This window comes from Budorcas taxicolor, chromosome 3 (assembly GCF_023091745.1).
Source record: "Budorcas taxicolor isolate Tak-1 chromosome 3, Takin1.1, whole genome shotgun sequence".
In the NCBI taxonomy this organism is placed as follows: Eukaryota; Metazoa; Chordata; class Mammalia; order Artiodactyla; family Bovidae; genus Budorcas; species Budorcas taxicolor.
Genome location: NC_068912.1, coordinates 12,282,505 through 12,305,954, shown reverse-complemented (window position 1 = coordinate 12,305,954; position 23,450 = coordinate 12,282,505). Strand labels below are relative to the sequence as shown.

The 23,450-nt window shown below is 39.1% G+C and overlaps 1 protein-coding gene and 1 pseudogene across 1 annotated transcript; one reads left to right on the top strand and one right to left on the bottom strand.

Annotated features, from left to right (window-relative positions):
* Positions 1-4,365: 4,365 nt before the first annotated feature.
* On the top strand, positions 4,366-5,307 carry LOC128045332 (olfactory receptor 10K1-like). The gene has a single exon (XM_052637831.1). It carries the CDS (start codon positions 4,366-4,368, stop codon positions 5,305-5,307), a length of 942 nt encoding a protein of 313 aa, XP_052493791.1.
* Positions 5,308-21,584: 16,277 nt separating this feature from the next.
* Positions 21,585-23,006, bottom strand: LOC128045688 (vasculin-like protein 1; annotated as a pseudogene).
* Between the last annotated feature and the right edge of the window lie 444 nt (positions 23,007-23,450).

Here is a 23,450-nt window from a genome sequence, read left to right as displayed (position 1 = left end):
TCAGGGTAGTAAATCAGGCCTCAGGAGTCCAGTGATCATAGTGAATGCTTCTAATAACCACATCCTGTGTGATTCGAACAACTGTGTGAACCAGAACGTCTCAAGATTGAGACTTTTGCTGGACAAACAGGTTCCTGTTAGATAGAGGAGATTACTTCTCTTGACATAGAGGAGAGTTTCTGTCTCAAGGCAGATTCACTCTCTTTTGCTGTTATTTTCTCAGGTCTGGTCTCTGGCTTAAGAATCTCCTTTCCTAAGGGATTCCAGATACTGAATAGCTGTTTCTGTCTGAGTTGAAAGGAGGAGAGCAGTGTAGGTACTTGCTTAAGAGTGGGAATAATGATCTAGTTAGTCTGGGGATTTGTGGGGTCTAGATCTTGGTGAAGGGTAGTGCTTATGACCTCCCACTGCAATTCTGGCGAGTGGCAGGGGTTAGAAGGAGAACCAGGGTCTGCTTTTAACTGAGGTACCAGGAGTGACTGAACATGTTAGTTTTATAAAACTAACATGAATAGTATAGTTTTATACTGTATAGTATAGTTCTATATCTGTATAGTTTTCTAAATTTTTCTTGATGATTACTCTGGATCATTTTTGTTCCCACTAGATTTTCCTTCTTTCTTTCCCACTTCCTTCTTTGTTTCCTTCCTTCCTTTCTCTCTCTCTCTCTTCTCTCTCTTCCTTTCTTTTTCTTTCATTTCTTCCTCTCTTTTTCCTTTCTTTTGTTTTTTAGTATGACTGGCTTATGGATCAAATGAAATAACACTTATCAAATCTCAGGTTCTCTTTCTTCCATCTACTCATGGATGTATGATTTTAGCTATAATTGAAAACTGAAACTTAAATTTCATTTTAATAAGGCAAATTCAGGATGTTCATGTGTAGTTAAGAATATAAAAATTCACTTCTTTGCTATCTGAGACTGTCTATAATTTCTCTCAGTTAATTGATTTATACTTTCCCTAAAGATAAATATTTGAATATCTCAAAAGTATTGCATCTTAAAAATATATATATTTTCTCTCTTTTGAGGTACACACTATCCTCAAATACAGAATCACTATTTAAATCTAAACTACATAAAATCCCTGTGGAGTATCTGAGGGCTTAGAAGAATAAAGGTGGGGAAGAGTCATCTCTAAGGATCATAACCTGAATTCCATCTATAGGCTCTGGAATATTATAAGGGGACTTGCAGAGTCATCTACCTGGAAGATCTTGGAATCAATGAGTTGAAAAGACTGGTAAGGGTCAGTACTCAACTGCTAGCCTAAATAAAATCTCCTGTGTAATATCATGCAAGGAGTCTCTGCTTAAGTACATTCTATGCACCCTAACTGTTTATTATAGTTATTGCCCTGTTCTCTTTAATTTTAAAATAAAGAGACTGAATATCCAAGAACTTTGCCCAAAGTCACACTAAGCTAGACTGGAAATGTAAATCTCAATCCAAATTAAAGGATCTTTTACCTTAATCTTATAGCCAGCAGGTATTTGGCTGGATGATCTTTTTATTCTTCTGCTTGTATATTTTTCTATCCTTAGTGCTGATACAATACACTGTGGTGGTCTTTGATGTCTTCTTGAGCAGAGGGGCCTGCCTTCTCAGATACACTGTGCCAGTGGGTCTCCATACACCATGAAAAGGCAAATATATCAGTCATATAACTCATTCAGATTATAGGATTATACTAACAGTACATAAAAATCCACTTAACTGAAATCAACTGCCTTCACGAATCTGAGGGACAAGTAGTCCAGGTGTTTTTTGTTTTTTTTTTTTTTTTTTTTTTTTTTTGGGGGGGGGTGGCCCAGATAGTGGGTCGATAACAGGCATTATTTCAGAATCATTCTAAGTTAGAGGTCATTTTAACTTCTGGGGTCTACTTAAGATTCATAATGGGGATTAGATATAGATCAGTTGAAAGGAGATCCAGAAAGATCTTGGGAAAGTGATATGACAAGGATAAACAATGATCACCATTGAGATTCCCTCAGTGTTGTAGAATAGATGGAAATTCATTTGTAAAGGTAGAAGCATTCTATAGGGAAACTGTCTCATTAGTTTGTGTTTCTTGATACAGAAAGCATATAATTAGTATACATGTATATATGTATACAATGGGGATAAACATAGTATACACATTCTTTATACTTATATATAACAGAAATATATTTTTGGTTACAGGATGAAAAATTTTCTATTATTTGTGTTAAAGAGCTCTAAAACAAGTGTATGTGAGTATTCTAATACTAACTTCAAATAAATGAATAATTATACCTACTAAGCTTAGGACCAGTTTCTAGTAATTAAGAAAGAACAAAACTTATTACCTTTAGATTCTAGCAATACATACAATGAACTTCAGAAATTTCCAGTCATTTAACTTAGGGTCTTTGCTATTGACTAGGAAAACACAAAAAATAAATTAAAAAAAAAAAGTGGTGGTAGATGCAAATAATTCTTCAATAAAAATGATATAAAATCATACAAATACACTGAAAAGTATATAAATAAGCACTAGACACAACCATTTCTGTCCTTTATCGAGCCCAGTTTTGCATGAAATGTTCCCTTAGTATCTCTAATTTCCTTGACGAGATCTCTAGTCTTTCCCATTCTGTTGTTTTCCTCTATTTCTTTTCATTGATCACTGAGGAAGGCTTTCTTATCTCTTCTTGCTATTCTTTGGAACTCTGCATTCAGATGCTTATATCTTTCCTTTTCTCCTTTGCATTTTGCTTCTTTTCTTTTCACAGCTATTTGTAAGTCTTCCTCAGACAGCCATTTTGCTTTTTTGCATTTCTTTTCCATGGGGATGGTCTTGATCCCTGTCTCCTGTAAAATGTCACGAACCTCAGTCCATAGTTCATCAGGAGATCTAACCAGTCCATTCTAAAGGAGATCAGCCCTGGGATTTCTTTGGAAGGAATGATGCTAAAGCTGAAACTCTGGTACTTTGGCCACCTCATGCAAAGAGTTGACTCATTGGAAAAGACTCTGATGCTGGGAGGGATTGGGGACAGGAGGAGAAGGGGACCACAGAGGATGAGATGGCTGGATGGCATTACTGACTCGATGGATGTGAGTCTGAGTGAACTCCAGGCGTTGGTGATGGACAGGGAGGCCTGTCATGCTGCGATTCATGGGGTCTCAAGGAGTCGGACACGACTGAGACTGAACTGAACTGAACTGAGATACAACCAATACATGCTAGGTTATTTTGCATCCAGAGAATACTTTCTTACTTCTTATGCTTGGTCAGTGGGAAACACTGGGAAAAACTTTCTGATATAAGAGCTAAAAATGACTTTACAAATAACCCTTTCTAGCAGTTTTCAAACTGTGTTTAGTAGCAGATTATTCAAAAGGAATCTTATTGACTTATCAATATATAAAATGTATAAACTATGGTTTATGTCAGGGGTTGAAATTTGGAAAACTGCTCAATTTTCCCATTCTCTCTCACACTCTGTAAAAAGTTCTTGTCTATTTTTGCAACATTCTATTTTTCTGTGTTTCTTTGAGGCACCTATAGTGGGCTTTCCAGGTGGCACTGGTGGTAAAGGAACCCGTCTGCCAGTGCAGGAGATATAAGAGATATGGGTTCGATTCCTGGGTTGAGAGGATTCCTTGGAGAAGGGCATGGCAACCCACTCAAGTATTCTTGCCTGAAGAATCCCATGGACAGAGAAGCCTGGGGTCTACAGTCCATAGGGTTTCAAAGAGTTGGACATGATTGAAGTCAATTAGAACAATCATGCGCATAATAGGAAAAGTGAAGAGTGTTGCAAAATGCCACAGTTAATGAGTTTCTCTGTTTTTTTTAAAAAATATAAATGCTTCTTTATTAATGACATCAAGTACCAACTTAGTGATTCTCGTTTTCCTGAAAAAGAATATTTGCTTAAACTAATGTTATCTGTTCCACCCTTGGCTCATGCTGCCTGAACACTACTCATTCTTTATTCCATAGTCTGATCAAGTTCAGATAGCTGAAGTTAACCATCCATATTTTTCACTTTTGGAGAGTTGGCTTCCTTGGGCTTGTAGTGAGCAAAAAACCACAATAATTTGTAATTTAGACACACAGAAAAAAAATCAGGTAATTCCTATTCCTTGCTTTAAGAGACAACATGTTTATAGCCTTAGGAAAGGTCTGCTCATAGATTGTCAATTATTCTGTTCCATATTTAGCCTTAATTCTTATTCTGGCAGACTATTTTGGAGAGAATGAATGAGTTCCATCAAACATCTGGAGATGCCTGCCACCTGCAGACTTTGTGCTGAGTTCCCCATGCCTTTCTCCATCCCTGCATCCTGGCCTGTGGCTCTGGCTCTGGCTCTCCTGTATAGCAGTGACCATGGAGTGGGCCAATGAGACCTTAGTGACAGAGTTTGTCTTCCTCGGCTTCTCATCTCTGGCTGGGCTGCAACGGCTGCTCTTTGCTGTCTTCCTGCTTGTGTACTTGTTCATGCTGGGCACGAACACCATCATCGTTTCTACCATTGTGCTGGACAGAGCCCTCCACACCCCCATGTACTTCTTCCTTGGTGTCCTCTCCTGCTCTGAGACTTGTTATACCTTCGTCATTGTACCCAAGATGCTGGTTGACCTGCTGGCCCAGAAGAAGACCATCTCCTTCCTGGGCTGTGCCATCCAGATGTTTTCCTTCCTCTTTCTAGGTTGCTCTCACTCCTTCCTGCTGGCAGCCATGGGTTATGATCGCTATGTGGCCATCTGTAACCCTCTGCATTACACACTGCTCATGGGGCATGGGGTGTGTGTGGGACTAGTGGCTGCTGCCTGTGCCTGTGGCTTTACTGTCGCACAGATCATCACATCCTTGGTATTTCAGCTGCCCTTTCACTCCTCCAACCAACTACACCACTTCTTCTGTGACATCTTTCCTGTCCTCAAGTTGGCATCTCATCACTCTTACCTCAGTCAGTTGGTTGTATTTGTGCTTGGTGTATTTGCCTTGATCATTCCCCTGTTACTTATCCTGGTCTCCTACATCTGCATTATCTCTGCCATTCTAAAAATCCCATCATCTGTTGGAAGATACAAAACCTTCTCTACATGTGCCTCTCATCTCATTGTGATAACTGTTCATTATGGTTGTGCCTCTTTCATTTACTTAAGGCCCAAATCCAATTACTCAACAAGTCAAGACACCCTAATATCTGTGTTTTATACCATCCTCACACCACTGTTCAACCCAATGATTTACAGCCTGAGAAATAAGGAATTCAAATCAGCTCTTCAAAGAACAATGGCCCAAACTTCATGTCTTGTTAATTAAACAGCCAAGTTCTCACTATTCAGCCAATTGTGTGCCTTTTATGTGACAGGTAATATGTGCATTTCATGCAGTTTCTCAACCGAGTGTAGAACACACTACCATAAGAATATTTTGCATACTAGAAGAATGACGCTCAGAGAAGCTAAGATATTTTGACTTTCTACCATCAGTGATACTCTAAGAGGTCTGTGTAGATGAGGGAAAGAATCACTCAGTTAAAGAACAAATTTCACTATATTTCAGTGCTATAAATTTTGATTACTCGAAAGTATATACATCAAAAGAGGTGAGTAAAGATACATTCAAATTGTGAAATAGAAAAGGAAACCTCACTTTAAAAAATATGTTTTTTGACTTCACTATACAGGTTCAGTTCAGTTCAGTTCAGTTCAGTCACTCAGTCATGTCCAACTTTCTGTGACCCCATAAACCGCAGCACACCAGGCCTCCCTGTCCATTACCAACTCCCGGAGTTCACTCAGACTCACGTCCATCAAGTCGGTGATGCCATCCAGCCATCTCATCCTCTGTCGTCCCCTTCTCCTCCTGCCCCCAATCCCTCCCAGCATCAGAGTCTTTTCCAAGGAGTCAGCTCTTTGCATGAGGTGGCCAAAGTACCGGAGTTTCAGCTTTAGCATCAGTCCTTCCAAAGAACATCCAGGGCTGATCTCCTTCAGAATGGACTGGTTGGATCTCCTTGCAGTCCAAGGGACTCTCAAGAGTCTTCTCCAACACCACAGTTCGAAAGCATCAATTCTTTGGCACTCAGCCTTCTTCACAGTTCAACTCTCACATCCATACATAACCACTGGAAAAACCATAGGCTTGACTAGACGGACCTTTGTTGGCAAAGTAATGTCTCTGCTTTTGAATATGCTATCTAAGTTGGTCAAAACTTTCCTTCCAAGGAGTAAGCGTCTTTTAATTTCATGGCTGCAGTCATCATCTGCAGTGATTTTGGAGCCCCCTAAAATGAAGTCTGACACTGTTTCCACTGTTTCCCCATCTATTTCCCATGTAGTGATGGGACCAAATGCCATGATCTTTGTTTTCTGAATGTTGAGCTTTAAGCCAAATTTTTCACTCTCCTCTTTCAGTTTCATCAAGAGCCTCTTTAATTCCTCTTCACTTTTTGCCATAAGGGTGGTGTCATCTGCATATCTGAGGTTATTGATATTTCTCCTGGCAATCTTGATTCCAGCTTGTGCTTCCTCCTGCCCAGTGTTTCTCATGATGTACTCTGCATGTAAGTTAAATAAGCAGGGTGACAATATACAGCCTTGACATACTCCTTTTCTTATTTGGAACCAGTCTGTTGTCCCATGTCCAGTTCTAACTGTTGCTTCCTGACCTGCATACAGATTTCTCAAGAGACAAGTTAGGTGGTCTGAGATTCCCATCTCTTTCAGTATTTTCCACAGTTTATTGTAATCCACACAGTCAAAGGCTTTGGCATAGTCAATCAAGCAGAAATAGATGTTTTTCTGGAACTCTCTTGCTTTTTCCATGATCCAGCGGATGTTGGCAATTTGATCTCTGGTTCCTCTGCCTTTTCTAAAACCAGCTTGAACATCAGGGAGTTCACGGTTCATGTATTGCTGAAGTCTGGCTTGGAGAATTTTGAGCATTACTTTACTAGCGTGTGAGATGAGTGCAATTGTGTGGTAGTTTGAGCATTCTTTGGCATTGCATTTCTTTGGGATTGGAATGAAAACTGCCCTTTTCCAGTCCTGTGGCCACTGCTGAGTTTTCCAAATTTGCCTGCATATTGAATGCAGCACTTTCACAGCATCATCTTTCAGGATTTGAAACAGCTCAACTGGAATTCCATCACCTCCACTAGGTTTGTTCTTAGTGATGTTTTCTAAGGACCAGTTGACTTCACATTCCAAGATGTCTGGCTCTAGATTAGTGATCACATCATCATGATTATCTGGGTTGTGAAGATCTTTTTTGTACAGTTCTTCCATGTATTCTTGCCACCTCTTCTTAATATCTTCTGCTTCTGTTAAGTCCAGACCATTTCTGTCCTTTATCAAGCCCATCTTTGCATGAATATAAATAGTGCTGCTATGAACATTGTGATGGATGTATCTTTTATATTTTGGTTTTCTTTGGATGTATACCCAGAGGTAGAATTGTAGGATCATTTTGTAACTCTATTTTTAGGTTTTTAAGAAACCTCCATGCTGTTCTCCATAGCAGATGTACCAATTCACATTCCCATAAACAGTGTAGGAGGAAAATCTCAACTAAAATGGAGCTGGAGGCCTGAAGTAAGAGTCCTCATATATTGCATCGTTATCAGTTACAGACCCCTATAAAAAAGCATCAACTACAGACCCCATCAAGAAGAGTTCTCCTTGTCCAGCAGTAAATCCAGCAAATGGATAGTCCTGCACCTTTCTAATCTCTCTGTCTCCTTCAGTGTTAGTCAGTTCAGTCATTCAGTCATGTCCGATTCTGCGACACCATGGACTGCAGCACACCAGACTTCCCTGTCTATCACCAACTGCTGGATCTAGCTCAAACTCATCTTCATCCAGTTGATGATGCTATCTCATCCTCTGTCGTCCCCTTCTCCTCCCTCCCTCAATCTTTCCCAGCATCAGGGTCTTTTTTAATGAGTCAGTTCTTCTCATCAGGTGGCAAAAGTATTGGAGTTTCAGCTTCAATATCAGCCCTTTCAGTGAATACTCAGGACTGGTTTTCATTAGGATTGACTGGTTGGATCTCCTTACAGTCCAAGGTTCTCTTAAGAGTCTTCTCCAACATCACGGTTCAAAAGCATCAATTTTTTGGTGCTAGTTTTCTTTATGGTCCAGCTCTCACATCTGTGCATGACTACTGGAAAAATCATAGCTTTTACTAGATGGACCTTCAGTGTAATTCCTTCAGTGTAATTTCATTCAAAACAACCCCTTCCAACTTCCCCTTTTTTTGTCAACAAAGTAATGCTTCTCTCATTTCTTTCTTAGACTTGCCTATAGTTTTTGCTATAGCATGTTTACCCCAAATTGCAGTTCTTTGCTGTTCTCAAATAAACCAATTATGCCAGTAGAATAATTGGCTGTTTTATTTTTTAGGACAACATTGTCTAGTTCCATGGAAAAATAGAAGATAATTTGATTGTCTCCCCTTACCTCTCCTCCTAACAACTTTTTCTTTCATGAACACGACACTCTGTAGCTGTCCTTGGTGGCCCTTCTCAGTTTCTGATCCACTCACCTCAACCTACATATTGAAATGTCTATGCTTTCCTTGGGATCGCTTTGTTCCTTTTTTGTTTGAGGTTACAACCTCATTATGGAGTCTCCTTCCTATTTGCATGCAATTATTCCCTGTACTCTCCTCTCTTTACCCGCATGCTCATTCCTGCACATCATACCTATTGATTATCCTCTGGGAAGTGACTAACATTGCATCATTGCTGAAATATCTCAGATAATCTAAGCAAAGGTTTTGAGACAATATAATAAGTTGGAGAGCTAGTCTTCCCTAATGACCAGAAAATCTGTGGAAATACCCTCGATGAGTTCCCTTGCCCTATGGAATAAAACCAAGAAGCCTCTGTTAGCAAGAATTTATCACCTATTCTCTGCCTACCACTCTGACATTATTATTTCTAAGATTATTGTTATTCATTTCTCATATGTGCCTAGTTAAGCCCTCTGATGTTAATCAACTGTTTGCTGGTGCTTCAAGTGTCATTCTGTATTCTCCTATGTTTTTTCTTGGGTTCCTTCTTCTCTGTGAAATAGCTCTTCTCCTCTATATAAGTTGCATATTTCAAGATATTCTGAGCTATTCCTTCACTTTCTTTTTTTGTTTTGTCTTTTTAATTTGGAGGATAATTACAATATTGTATAGGTTTCTGCCATACATCAACATGAATCAGCCATAGGTATACAAATGTCATCTCCCTCTTGAATCTTCCTCCCACCTGCCTCCCCCCATACCACCCTTCTAGGTTGTCAGAGCACTAGGTTTGAGCCCCCTGTGTCATACAGCAAATTTACACTGGGTACCTATTTTATATATGGTTGTATATGTTTCAATATTACTTCCCCAATTCACCCCACCCTCTCCTTCCCTTACTGTGCCCACAAATCTGTTCTATATGTCTGTGTTTCCATTGCTGCCCTGCACATAAGTTCATCAGTACTATCTTTCTAGATTCCATATATATGCATTAATATATAATACTTGTCTTTCTCTTTCTGACTTACTTTATTTTCTATAATAGGCTCTAGGTTCATCCACTTCATTAGAACAGACTCAAATGTGTTCCTTTTTATGACTACGTAATAGCCCATTGTATATATATATATATACCATAGGTTCTTTATCCATTCATCTGTCAATGGACATCAATGTTGCTTCCATGTCCTGGCTATTATAGTGCTGCAATGAATACTGGGGTAAATATGTTGTTTTCAATGTTGATTTCCTCAGGGTATATGCCCAGTAGTGGAATTGTTGGGTCATATGGGGCTTCCCTTGTGGCTCAGCTCATAAAGAATTTGCCTTCAATGTGGGAGACCTGGGTTTGATCCCTGGGTTGGGAAGATCCCCTGAAGAAGGGAAAGGCTACCCACTCCAGTATTCTGGCCTGGGGAATTCCATGGACTGTATAATCCATGGGTTACAAACAGTCAGACACGACTGAGTGATTTTTGCTTTCAGTTTTCACTTGTTGGTTTTATTCCTAGTGTTTTAAGGAATCTCCATACTGTCTTCCATAGTGGCTGTATCAATTTACATTCCTGCCAACAGTGCAAGAGGGTGCCTTTTTCTCCACACCCTCTCCAGCATTTATTGCTTGTAGATTTTTAAAAACATTTTTTTTTTGTTAAAAGTGTTTCTTTCTCTTCTGAATTATTTTATTCCTTTGTTCTAAATTTCTTTTTTTTCCTTACAAACCTTTGTGTCAAAGGCTGACTTTCAATAGATTGCAGTGAGGGAGCTGCTCTGCTGCGTACAAAACCTGACCCAGAAGCAGGTCCTACACGAATGGTTTAGCACCAGGCATGCGGTGTGTGACCGGCGAGGGGGTGGCCGCCAGCGAGTGGCGCGGGGAGGGGGGACAGGTGGTGGGAGGGGAGGCGACTATCCAGGGCCAACCAACGCTCCTGTGGTGCTGTAGATTTTTTGATGACGGCCATTCTGACCAGTGTAAGGTGATATCACATTGTAGTTTTGATTTGTGTCCCTCTAATAATGAGCAATGTTGAGCATCTTTTCATGTGTTTATTAGCTATCTGTATGTCTTCTTTGGAGACGTATCTGTTTAGGTCTTCTGTCCACTTTTTGATTGAGTTGTTTGTTTTTCTGATACTGGGCTGCATGAGCTGCTTGTGTATTATAGAGATTAATCCTTTGTCAGTTGTTTCACTTGCTATTATTTTCTCCCATTCTTAAGGTTGTCTTTTCACCTTGTTTATACTTTGCTTTGCAGAATTGATTAAGTTTAATTATGTCCAATTTATTTATTTTTATTATTTTTTTTTCCATTACTCTAGAAGATGAGTCAAAGGATCTTGCTGTGATTTATTTCAGAGAATATTCTGCCTATGTTTTCCTCTAAGAACTTTATAGTTTCTGGTCTTATATTTAAGTCTTTAATCCGTTTTGAGTTTATTTCTGTGTATGGCATTAGGAAATGTTCTAATTGCATTTTTTTTACACATAGTTGCCCAGTTTTTTCAGCACCACTTATTGAAGAGACTGTCTTTTCTCCATTGTATACTCTTGCCTCCCTTGTCAAAGATAAGTTGTCCATAGGTGCATGGGTTTATCTCTGGGCTTTCTATCTTATTTAATTGATCTATATGTCTTTTTTTGTGCCAGTACCATACTGCCTTGATGACTGTAGCTTTGTAGTATAGTCTAAAGTCAGGAAGGTTGATTCTTTCATCTCTATTTCTCTTTCTTAAGATTGCTTTAGCTATTTAGGGTCTTTTGTGGTTCCATACAAATTATAACATTTTTGTTTTAGTTCTGTGAAGCATACCATTGGTAGTTTGACAGGGATTGCATTGACTCTGAAAATTTCTTTAGGTAGTATAGACATTTTCACAATATTGATTGTTTCAGTCCAAGAACATGGCATATCTCTCCGTCCATTTGTGTAATCTTTGATTTCTTTCATTAGAGTCTTATAATCTGCATACAGGTCTTTTGTCTCTTTAGGTAGGCTTATTCCTAGGTTTATTCCTTATTTTATTCTTTTCGTTGCAATGGTGATTGGGATTGTTTCCTTCATTCCTCTGAGATTTCATGGTTAGTGTATAAGAATGCAAGTGATTTCTGTTTATTAGTTTTATATCCTGTAATTTTTCTATAACACTGATTCAGTTCAGTTCAGTTCAGTTCAGTTCAGTCACTCAGTCATGTCTGAAACTTTGCGACTCCATGAACCGCAGCATGCCAGGCCTCTCTTTCCATCACCAACTCCCGGAGTTTACCCAAACTCATGTTCATTGAGTCGGTGACACCATCCAACCATTTCATCCTCTGTCATCTGCTTCTCCCCTGCCCTCAATCTTTCAGAGTATTTTGAAATGAGTCATCAGGGTCTTTTCAAATGAGTCAAGGCATTGATACAGGTGGCCAAAGTATTGGAGTTTCAGCTTCAACATCAATCCTTTCAATGAACACCCAGAACTGATCTCCTGTAGGATGGACTGGTTGGATATCCTTGCAGTCTAAGGGATTCTCAAGAGTCTTCTCCAACACCACAGTTCAAAAGCATCAATTCTTCGGCACTCAGCTTTCTTTATAGTCCAACTCTCACATCCATACCTGACTACTGGATAAACCATAGCCTTGACTAGATGGACCTTTGTTGGCAAAGTAATGTGTCTGCTTTTTAATATGCTGTCTAGGTTGGTCATAACTTTCTTTCTAAGGAGTAAGCATCTTTTAATTTCATGACTGCAATCACCATCTGCAGTGATTTAGGATCCCCCAAAAATAAAGTCTGACACTGTTTCCCCTGTTTCCAATCTATTTGCCATGAAGTGATGGGACCAGATGCCATGATCTTCGTTTTCTGAATGTTGAGCTTTAAGTCAACTTTTTCACTCTCCTCTTTCACTTTCATCAAGAGGCTCTTTAGTTCCTCTTTATTTTCTGCCATAATGGTGGTGGTGTCACCTGCACATCTGAGGTTATTGATGTTTCTCCCAGCAATTTTGATTCCAGCTTGTGCTTCATCTAGCCCAGCGTTTATCATGATGTACTCTGCATAGAAGTTAAATAAGCAGGATGACAATATACAGCCTTGACGTACCCCTTTTCCTATTTGGAAACAGTCTGTTGTTCCATGTCCAGTTCTAACTGTTGCTTCCTGACCTGCATACAGATTTCTTAAGAGGCAGGTCAGGTGGTCTGGTATTCCCATCTCTTTCAGGATTTTCCACAGTTTCTTGTGATCCACAGAGTCAAAGGCTTTGGCATAGTCAATAAAGCAGAAATAGCTGTTTTTTTTAACTCTCTTGCTTTTTTGATGATCCAGTGGATGTTGGCAATTTGATCTCTGGTTCCTCTGCTTTCCTAAAACCAGCTTGAACATCTGGAATTTCACAGTTCACATATTGCTGAAGCCTGGCTTGGAGACTTTTGAGCATTACTTTACTAGCATGTGAGATGAGTGCAATTGTGCGGTAGTTTGAGCATTCTTTGGTATTGCCTTTCTTTGGGGTTGTAATGAAAACTGACCTTTTCCAGTCATGTGGCCACTGCTGAGTTTTCCAAATTTGCTGGCATGTTGAGTGCAGCACTTTCACAGCATCATCTTTCAGGATTTAAAATAGCTCTACTGGAATTCCATCACCTCCCTTAGTTTTGTTTATAGTGATGCTTCCTAAGTCCCACTGGACTTCACATTCCAAGATGTCTGGTTCTAGGTGAGTGATCACACCATCATGATTATCTGGGTCGTGAAGATCTTTTTTTATACAGTTCTTCTGTGTATTCTTTCCACCTCTTCTCAATATCTTCTGCTCCTGCTAGGTCCCTACCATTTCTGTCCTTTATTGAGCCCAACTTTGCACTAATGTTCCCTTGGGATCTCTAATTTTCTTGAAGAGATCTCTAGTCTTTCTCATCTGCTGTTTTCCTCTATTTCTTTGCATTGATCACTGAGGAAGGCTTTTTTTTTTTTTTTTTTTAAATCTCTCCTTGCTATTCTTTGGAACTCTGCATCCAAATGGGTATATCTTTCCTTTTCTCCTTTCTTTTTTGTTTCTTTTCTTTTCACAGCTACTTGTAAGGCCTCCTCAAACAGCCGTTTTGCTTTTTTGCATTTCTTTGTCTTGGGGACGGTCTCAATCCCTGTCTCCTGTACAGTGTCATGAACCTCCATCCACAGTTTATCAGGCATTCTGCTTATAAGATCTAGTCCCTTAAATCTATTTCTCACTTCCACTGTATAATCATAAGGATTTGATTTAGATCATACCTGAATGGTCTAGTGGTTTTCCCCACTGTCTTCAATTTAAGTTTGAATTTGGCAAAAAGGAGTTCATAATCTGAGCCACAGTCAGCTCCCGGTCTTGTTTTTGCTGGCTGTATAGAGCTTCTCCATCTTTGGCTTCAAAGAATATAATCAATCTGATTTTGGTGTTGTCCATCTGGCGATGTCTATGTATAGAGTCTTCTCTTGTGTTGTTGGAAGAGGGCGTTTTCTATGACCAGTGCATTCTCTTGGCAAAACTCTATTAGCCTTTGCCCTGCTTCATTCTGTACTCCAAGGCCAAATTTGCCTGTTACTCCAGGTATTTCTTGACTCTCTACTTTTTCATTTAAGTCCGCTATAATGTAAAGGACATCTTTTTTGGGTGTTAGTTCTAAAAAGTCTTGTAGGTCTTCATAAAACCATTCAACTTCAGCTTGTTTAGTGTTGCTGGTCGGGGCATAGACTTGGATTACTGTGACATTGAACGGTTTGCCTTGGAAATGAACAGAGATCATTCTGTTGTTTTTGAGATTGCATCCAAGTACTGCATTTCAGACTCTTTTGAGACTATGATGGCCACTCCATTTCTTCTAAGGGATTCCTGCCCACAGTTGTAGATATAATCGTCATCTGAGTTACATTCACCCATTCCAGTGAATCTTAGGTTGCTGATTCCCAGAATGTTGATGTTCACTCTTGCCATCTCCTGTTTGACCACTTCCAATTGGTTTGATTCATGGACCTAACATTCCAGGTTCCTATGCAATATTGCTCTTTACAACACTGGACCTTGCTTCTATCACCAGTCACATCCACAGCTGGGTGTCGTTTTTGCTTTGACTCCATCCATTCGTTCTTTCTGGAGTTATTTCTCCACTGATCTCCAGTAGCATATTGGGCACCTATCGACCTGGGGAGTTCCTTTTTCCGTGCCCTATCATTTTGCCTCTTCATACTGTTCATGGGGTTCTCAAGGCAAGAATACTGAAGTAGTTTGCCATTCCCTTCTCCATTGGACCACGTTCTGTCAGACCTCTCCACCGTGACCCATTCATCTTGGGTTGCCCCATATGGCATGGCTTAGTTTCATTCACTAATTAGCTCTAGCAATTTTCTGGTTCCATCTTTGGGGTTTTCTATGTATAGTGTTGTGCCATCTGAAACAATGAGAATTTTACTTCTCACTTTCCAATCTGGATTCCTTGTATTTCTTTTCTTTTCTGATTGCTGTGACTGGGACTTCCAAAACGTGTTGAATAACAATAATGGCAAGAGTGAGCACCTTGTCTTGTTCCAAATCTTAGAGGATATGCTTTCAGTTTTTTGCCATTGAGAATAATTGTTGTGGGCTTGTCATATATGGCCTTAATTATGCCGAGTCGCTTAATTATACCTCAGCATAATTAAGTGTTTTCTGCTAAGTCGCTTCAATCGTGTCCGACCCTGTGCGACCCCTTAGACAGCAGCCCACCAGGCTCCCCCATCCCTGGGATTCTTCAGGCAAGAACACTGGAGTGGGTTGCCATTTCCTTCTCCTATAATATCAAAGATATATTTCTCAGAGACAAATGTTTGTTGTCATATTGAACAAAAAAGGAATTTAAAAGGTTCTTTTTTTCTGCCTATTAAAACTTTAGAGGAGGTTTAATGTTCAGTAAATACAATAAATGTGATCTAAAATAATCTTTCATAATGGAATTTCATGGAGAAGGTAATGGCACCCCACTCCAGTACTCTTGCCTGGGAAATCCCATGGATGGAGGAGCTTGGTGGGCTGCAGTCCACGGGGTCGCTAAGAGTCGGACACGACTGAGCGACTTCACTTTCATCTTTCACTTTCATGCATTGGAGAAGGAAATGGCCACCCACTCCAGTGTTCTTGCCTAGAGAATCCCAGGGACAGAGGAGCCTGGTGGGCTGCCATCTATGGGGTTGCACAGAGTCGGACATGACTGAAGCAACTTACTAGCAGTAGCAGCAATGGAATTTCACATGGTTAAAATACATTCTTATTTCCTTCTTTAAGCTTTTATTTATTTTTGCTGGAAAATGGAAAGTATTGTGGTTTTTTTTTTTTTTTTTTTTTTGCTTCTTTACTACAGAAAACATGCACACACACACACACATTATTGCAAGTTCCTGACCCCAATTTGTATTGATTTTCATTCTCCCATGACATGTATGCAATGCTTTTTCTAAATGCAGTTTAGTTATCAGAATTTAATTATTCTACTATAGAATTTAAATACGCTACCATGTTTTGTTCTAGGTATGGGGGATCCCATATGAATTTATAAACAGATTTTAATAGGTAATGGATGTGAAAAAGAAAGGTGGTAGGGACAATTTTGATCACTTTAGAAAGTAGTTATTCTGTATGTACAGGTAAGTAGATAAGATAATGAACCATGGTCTCATCAGTTTGAAGCCATTGATAAGTCAGTTTTCTTATCTTTTTTTAAAGTCTATATTGTAGCTGTCCAAAGAGGGAAACAAGTGAAATAAATAGGTATAATTTGCCATCTAACACAATCCATCTGTACTGAATTTGGTAGAACCTATCTTCCACTTCTCCACTTTGGTAAATAATCTTCTTTTTTGGTATATATTTATGGTTGGATGGCATCACAAACTCAATGGACATGAGTTTGAGCAAACTCTGGGAGACGGTGAAGGACAAGGAAGCCTGGCATGCTACAGTCCATGAGGTCACAAAGAATTGGCTACAACTTAGTGACTGAACAACATGGCTGTATCAAAAGTGAGAGTTGACTATAGAATAGGGCATTACTAGTATGGCAAACTCTAAGTCATCAGATTGAAAATGGGTATAGTTAATAATTATTTTTACCAAAATAAAATAGATCTAATGTGTTTCAGAAATGCTTAAAGATACTAGAGAAGGACTAAAATAATGAATACTAAATGGATCTTCTTGCCCCCAAGTCCTCTAGTTTGTTATTAAAATGGACACGTATAGAAAAAGAAAATCAGCAAGATTTTAATGAATTTCCTCTATAATAATTAAAAATAGCTTTATATATCAAATATTCATGCATTTTGATTGTTAAAGTTGAAAAATTGTCTAATTACTACCACAGTCCAGTTTTAGTGCATTTTTAATCATAGCCAGAAGACATTTCTTATCTGTTTCCAGTCAAATTATGTTCTGTCCCTAGCCTATGGTCTAATCTGCTTTCTGCCTGAATAGAGTGTCCTATTCTGGAAAAGTCGTATAGATGAAGTTTACAGTGTAGCCTTATGCTCTTGGCTACGTTAACTTAGCATAATTACTCTGAAGACAATGATATCTATACTTTTGTTGATATTTACAATATCTTTTACTTTTAACCTTCTTGATGAATGCTTTTATTTTTATACCTCTGCTATTGTTTTGGTGCATGGGATATGTATGAAATCCCAAAAGATTTATTTAGAATTAAAAAAAAGAGATTCTATATCAAAATTGAGTCAATATTTCTAGAAATATAATGAAATGCTTATTTGTAATATATACAGTGAAGTATTTGGATTCAGCACTACTGAATCATTACAGGTCACTTATATATAAAACAAATAATGATATTGCACCCTAAAATAGCTACATTCAGTTCAGTTCAGTTCAGTCACTCAGTCGTGTCCGACTCTTTGTGACCCCATGAATCGCAGCACGCCAGGCCTCCCTGTCCATCACCAGCTCAATTAAAATAATATGCATACTAAAATGCATAAATAAAAATACTTCACCAGGAGTAAGTTGAAAGACACCAATAATAAAAATTAAATAAATTCTAATAATAGAGCTTGCATCAATCACATTCTCTCACTAACATAAAAACTATATAAATTAAAGAAGTTATTTAAATATCAACAAGGAAGTATCTACAATAAATAAACATTCCATTCCTAAAAAAATTTGAATAATAAATGACATTTGTAAGCTTATTTGGAAAAAAGGAAAAAAAAAAAGAGAACAAAAAATGGAGATAGCCAATATTGTACTTACAGAGAATCAGTAAAATGACAATTATGCTACTAGTAATAATAAAATAACATGAAAAGACTTAATCCAAAAACTAAAAGTTGAGGGATAGAAATAGAATAGAGAGAGTAATTCAAAACTGTGAGAGCCTTATTGATGATGTTATATACTTTGATTTGAAAATCTAAATAAAATTAACAAGAAATAATATGGTTACCTTTTACCCTGAAAATGGAGGTCATACATGAAATATGAGCTCTAGTTTTATTAAGTTTTAAAAAGAATACTGATAAGTAAAACACTGTACACAAAAAGCTGAAATGTCTGAAATTCAAGTTACAGGAGTAAAGGGAAAGGATCAGATTATTAATCATAATTGTCTCAAACACCTGTGAAACAACATTAGAACTAGTGTATGACATAAGAGTCAGAAAATCACAGAGGCAAGCATCAACTAAAATGAGGTGAGTTCTTGGGTTGGCCAAAAAGTTCATTCATAAATGAGTATGTTGTTCAACAAAGTTCTTGGTGAAAATGAAGAATGCATTTTTAATTTTTACTTAAAACTGAATAAACTTTTTGGCCAATCCAATAATAATGATAATTAAAAACAGCAGGAATGTACTTTTTGTGATACCTGCCAGGGAAAGCTGGTTTCTCTTGGAGATATTGATGAAACAATTTCTGTATATGTAAGAAATTGAACGAGATGAACACCCAAGTCCTTTATACACTCAGATGACAGATTTGAAACTGGGAATTCTTTTTAATAAATTCATTGTGGAAAGCTGTGAAAACATCTTCCTCATCCTGAGGCAAGACAGGGTGGTTATTGTTTCCTCTATATTTATATAGCATGTCTTCTGTAATATATAAGGAGTGGTTCAAAGGAGTGGTGAAAAAGGCATTGAGAAACACCGTTTTTGGAGGATTAAAGAAATAAACCGTCCTCACAGAGATGCACAAAGTCTTGATTAATATGAGTCTTAGATTCTGTGCAGCTTCTTGCCTGGACTATCCCATGGATGGAGAAGCCTTGTAGGCTACAGTCCATGGAGTCACAAAGGGTTGGACACGACTTCACTTTCACTTTCATTTATATTCACACATGCTTTCTTTTATGTTTTCCATTAGATGCAAACAAAATCCCTGCAAAACAAAAAAAATATATATATTATCCAGGTTTTCTATAAAGTTTAGATTCAGAGAATAGCTATAACTTTTTAAAAGTTGTGACCTAATCACCTAAAATCCTTTAATTAGTAGTAAAATATTTTTTCCCTCATTATGTCTTACTCCTATATCAAAATCACCTTCAGTCCTGAGCATCTCATTTTATTTATTATTATTAATTTTTATTGGAGTTTAGTTACTTTATAATGTGTTAGTTTCTGCTGTACAACAAAGTCAATCAGATATACATATACATATATCCTTTGGTTTTTGGATTTCCTTCCCATTTAGGTCACCACAGAGCACTGAATAGAGTTCCCTGTGCTATACAGTAGGTTCACTCTAGCTATTTATTTTACAAATATTAATACATATATGTCAATCCCAATTTCCCAACTGATCTCACCCCCCACTTTAGTATCCATACTTTCATTCTCTACATCTGTGTCTCTATTTCTGCTTGGCAAATTAATTCATTTGGGCCATTTTTCTGGGTTCCACATCATGAATATATTGCTTTTCTCTTTATGACTCACTTCACTCTGTATGGCAGTCTCTAGGCCCATCCATGTCTTTGCAAGTGGCACAATTTTGTTCCCTTTTATGGCTCAGCAATTTTCCATCGTAGGCTTTCCAGGGGGCTCAGTGGTAAAACAAAACAAAACAAAAACAAACAAACAAAAAAACTGCCTGCCAATGCAGGAGACACAAGTTCGATCTTTAAGTTGGGAAAGATCCTCTAGGGAAGGAAATGGCAACCCACTCCACTATACTTGCCTGGGAAATCCCATGGACAGAGGAGCCTGGTGGTCTACAGAGTTGGACACAATTTAGGGACTGAAACAAAAACAACAGTATTCCATTGTATATATGTACCATGTCTTCTTTACCTCTTCCTTTTTTCATGAACATTTAGGTTGCTTTCATGTCCTGACTATTGGAAATAGTGCTACAATGAACATTGGGGTTCACGTATCTTTTTAAATTATGGTTTTCTCCAAGTATATACCCAGGGGTGCAATTACTGGGTCATACGGTAATTCCATTTTTAGTTTCTTAAATAACGTCTATACTGTTCTCCATAGCGTCTACACACATTTACATTCCCACCAAAAGTGTGGGGGGTTGCCTTTTCTCCACACTCTCTCCAGTATTTATTGTTTTATAGATTTTTTTATGATGGTCATTCTGACTGGTGGGAGGCTTTGATTTGCATTCCTCTAATCTTTGCAGCTTTGATTTGCATTCCTTTAATAATCAGTAATGATGAAAACCTTTTCATGTGTTTGTTGGTCATCTGTAGGTCTTTTTTTATTTTTCCTTTCTGGTTTTATTACTGGCAGTTTATTGCACAGGTTTTTCTGCATCAAAAATGTATCTGCTAAAAGGAGAAACAGGTGTGTCTGAATTCAGATTTTCCTTAGACCTCTAAATCCACCCATGTAATTTTAAAGAAAATATACTTCTTACACAAGACAATCCAAACTGATGCAAAATATTTATTCCAAGTTAGTTATTTTATGCAGTATTTTCCCTCTCAACAGACTTGTGATAATCACATCTTTTAAATCTGTAAATAATGTTATCAAAATAATCTTAATCTTTGAAATCTCACAAAATTTATATTTTACAATCCACCCTGAATATCAAGGTTGCAAGAATAACACAACATTTTCTATATACAAATATTTTACAGCTGTACCCAGAAAGAAAAAAAAAAGTTGGGGCGGGGGAACCACATATGCTTGGTTAAGGGCTAACGTTACCTGAGCAACCAGAAATAAAATAAAATATCAAAATTATTAGCATTCAGTTCAGTTCAGTCGCTCAGTCCAACTCTTTGCGACCCCATGAATTGCAGCACGCCAGGCCTCCCTGTCCATCACCAACTCCTGGAGTTCACTCAGACTCACGTCCATCGAGTCGGTGATGCCATCCAGCCATCTCATTCTCTGTCGTCCCCTTCTCCTCCTGCCCCCAATCCCTCCCAGCATCAGAGTCTTTTCCAATGAGTCAACTCTTCACATGAGGTGGCCAAAGTACTGGAGTTTCAGCTTTAGCATCATTCCTTCCAAAGAACACCCAGGGCTGAGCTCCTTTAGAATGGACTGGTTGGATCTCCTTGCAGTCCAAGGGGCTCTCAAGAGTCTTCTCCAACACCACAGTTCAAAAGCATCAATTCTTCGGCGCTCAGCCTTCTTCACAGTCCAACTCTCACATCCATACATGACCACAGGAAACGATTAATTTAATACAATTATAACTTCAATAGTCACTTTGTCATTGACAATGATTGCTTGAGCACAGGGGTGAGTGCCCCAAGGGCTAGTAGTAGAAGCTGTTGCTGCAGACCAATGTCTCCTCCCCTCTGCACTGCCAGCTCCCACTTGTGCATTGCCCCATATATACTGTGTGTATGTGCATTTAAAAAATCTTTCCCACCACACAAAGTTCTCTCTATTAAACAGATAACAGGGAAGGACAACAACAAAAGCTAAACAAGCCAGTCGCTCACTCTCTCTTTGGGATATGACTATTTCCCTTGAGTATGAAGTATTCAACAATAAAATCAGAAAAGGAAAAGAACGATTTCTTCTGTATAACCCCTAAACACACAAGCTGAGTTTACTGGGTCAGATTTAACTGTAAGCATTTATACACCTACTTCCAGGCATTGTCATCAGATGTCTCACTGCTTCTTGTCTCCGTGTCTGAGTCCTTAAACTCTGCTCTGCAAGTGCTTCTCCAAGGGGAGAATAGGTTGGAACTTCAACTCTGCAAGAAGCCATTCTTTCCAAAGCCATTTCTTGTCAGCTGCTGTCTTCATGTAGGACTCTCTAAGCTCATCCTCTGTGAGGGGAAGACAATTCTCATCATTTTCAGGATACTCCTGCCATCCCATTGCTTTCAGTAACCTGTGCTCTGCTTCCAAAGAGTGCGAGAGGGCCTCCCGGTCCTCCTTTACAGGGAGCGCGAGACCATTCTGGTGGCAGCCTTCCTCCCCATTTCCCTTTGGTTCAGGTGTGCTGTTGCCCTCCGAATCTTCCAACTTCTCACTCTCTCTGCTCTCTGAGACGTCTCCATTCCGATCATCCTTCAGAGTCTTCAGGAACTCACTCTTCCCGTCAGTAGTTCGGCGGGTCAACTTGGTCAGAAGAGAGGAGCTGATTGCAATCGGAGGAGTGGTGCTGGCGGACTCTCTTTGGGAGAGCTTAAAACTACACCACCAGCCAGTACTACTGGTTTGGTAACAGAGATTGGACTGGTAAAAGCAGACTCTCGGCTAGAGGAAAGGGGTCCTGATTTGTGTTCCATTCTGTTAGCTTTCCACGCACTGGCCTTGGATGGAGGTGGTACAGGCTTAGGAACCAGGTTCTTATAGACACTTGGAACCATGGTTGACGATTTGTTTCCATTTGCATGGTGAGATCCTGGTGAGGTGAATGCAGCAGAGAAGGCAGCAGCAGGATCTTCTTTGGAAACTTTTTTGATGACTAGCATTTCGGAGGGCTGCTTGGCACTAGGTGGGTTTTCCCACACTCCCGAAGGGGTCCCAGTAGGTCTGCATGGCTGATTCTGTTTGCCAGCTTCTGGATTCAAAGAAGGAAAGTGTTCCTCTTCAAACTGCAACTTTTCCAGCTTATCTTCTTTCTTCTCTTCCCTAATATCTGTAGGTGGCTTTTCCTGAAAGGCACAGCCTTTCTGGGAATGGAAGCTGCCATTCCAATGGCGATGGTTTCCTGTGCCACCCCCACTATGCTGGCTCATGCCATCATGACCTCGTGAAGAGCCATGCCAACCAAATAGGTTCCCTGTGGTTCCAGCATATGCTCCCTTAGAGACACCAGAGTCCACAGAATCATGGCAGAACAGAGAGGGCTGGTGCCATGAATCTCCTGTTGTTCGAAGAAGTCCATTGTTGAAAAAGCCATCAGAGGAATTATGTCTACGACGGCTTACTCCAAATCTACCATCTCCTCAGGGTAGGTGCTCTCCGTGTTTTTCGAAAGTCACTGTAGGTGACTTAGCTGACTGCAGTGTTGAGAAATTTAGCCAAGCAGGAACAAAGTCATGCTGCACCATTTAGGTCCAGTGTCTCTTTTCAACAAGGTGAGGCATCCAACCTCATGGCCAAGATCCCAGAGTATAACCTCTGTGGTCCTGCTTCCTGAACTTCTTGAGTTGCCAGCTGGATTTCCACAAGGTTCTCTTGTTAAAAGGGTAGCTAATTAGGCTGACCAGCAGAAAGCCTTATGATGAAGCAAAAAGAATCCAGGCTCTGTGTGGATCAATCTCTCAATCCCCTCGATTGCTCATCTTAAACTATCTAGTCTCCAACACGTTTCCAAAAGGGGAAGGGGAAAGGGGAAGGGGGAGGGGAACATAAAAAGTATTTGTTACATTTTAAAAACGGGGAAAAGAGGAAAGAGCTATATCAATGTTCACCTCATTCAACTTCCTTGAGTGATGGCACCATGATGTTGCTTAAAGAGATAATACATGTACATTTGCACAGTGAATGCAAAT

Bases quoted from the DNA above. Each gene is read 5' to 3' on its own strand.
- LOC128045332 (XM_052637831.1), top strand. From the start codon at position 4,366: ATGGAGTGGGCCAATGAGACCTTAGTGACAGAGTTTGTCTTCCTCGGC.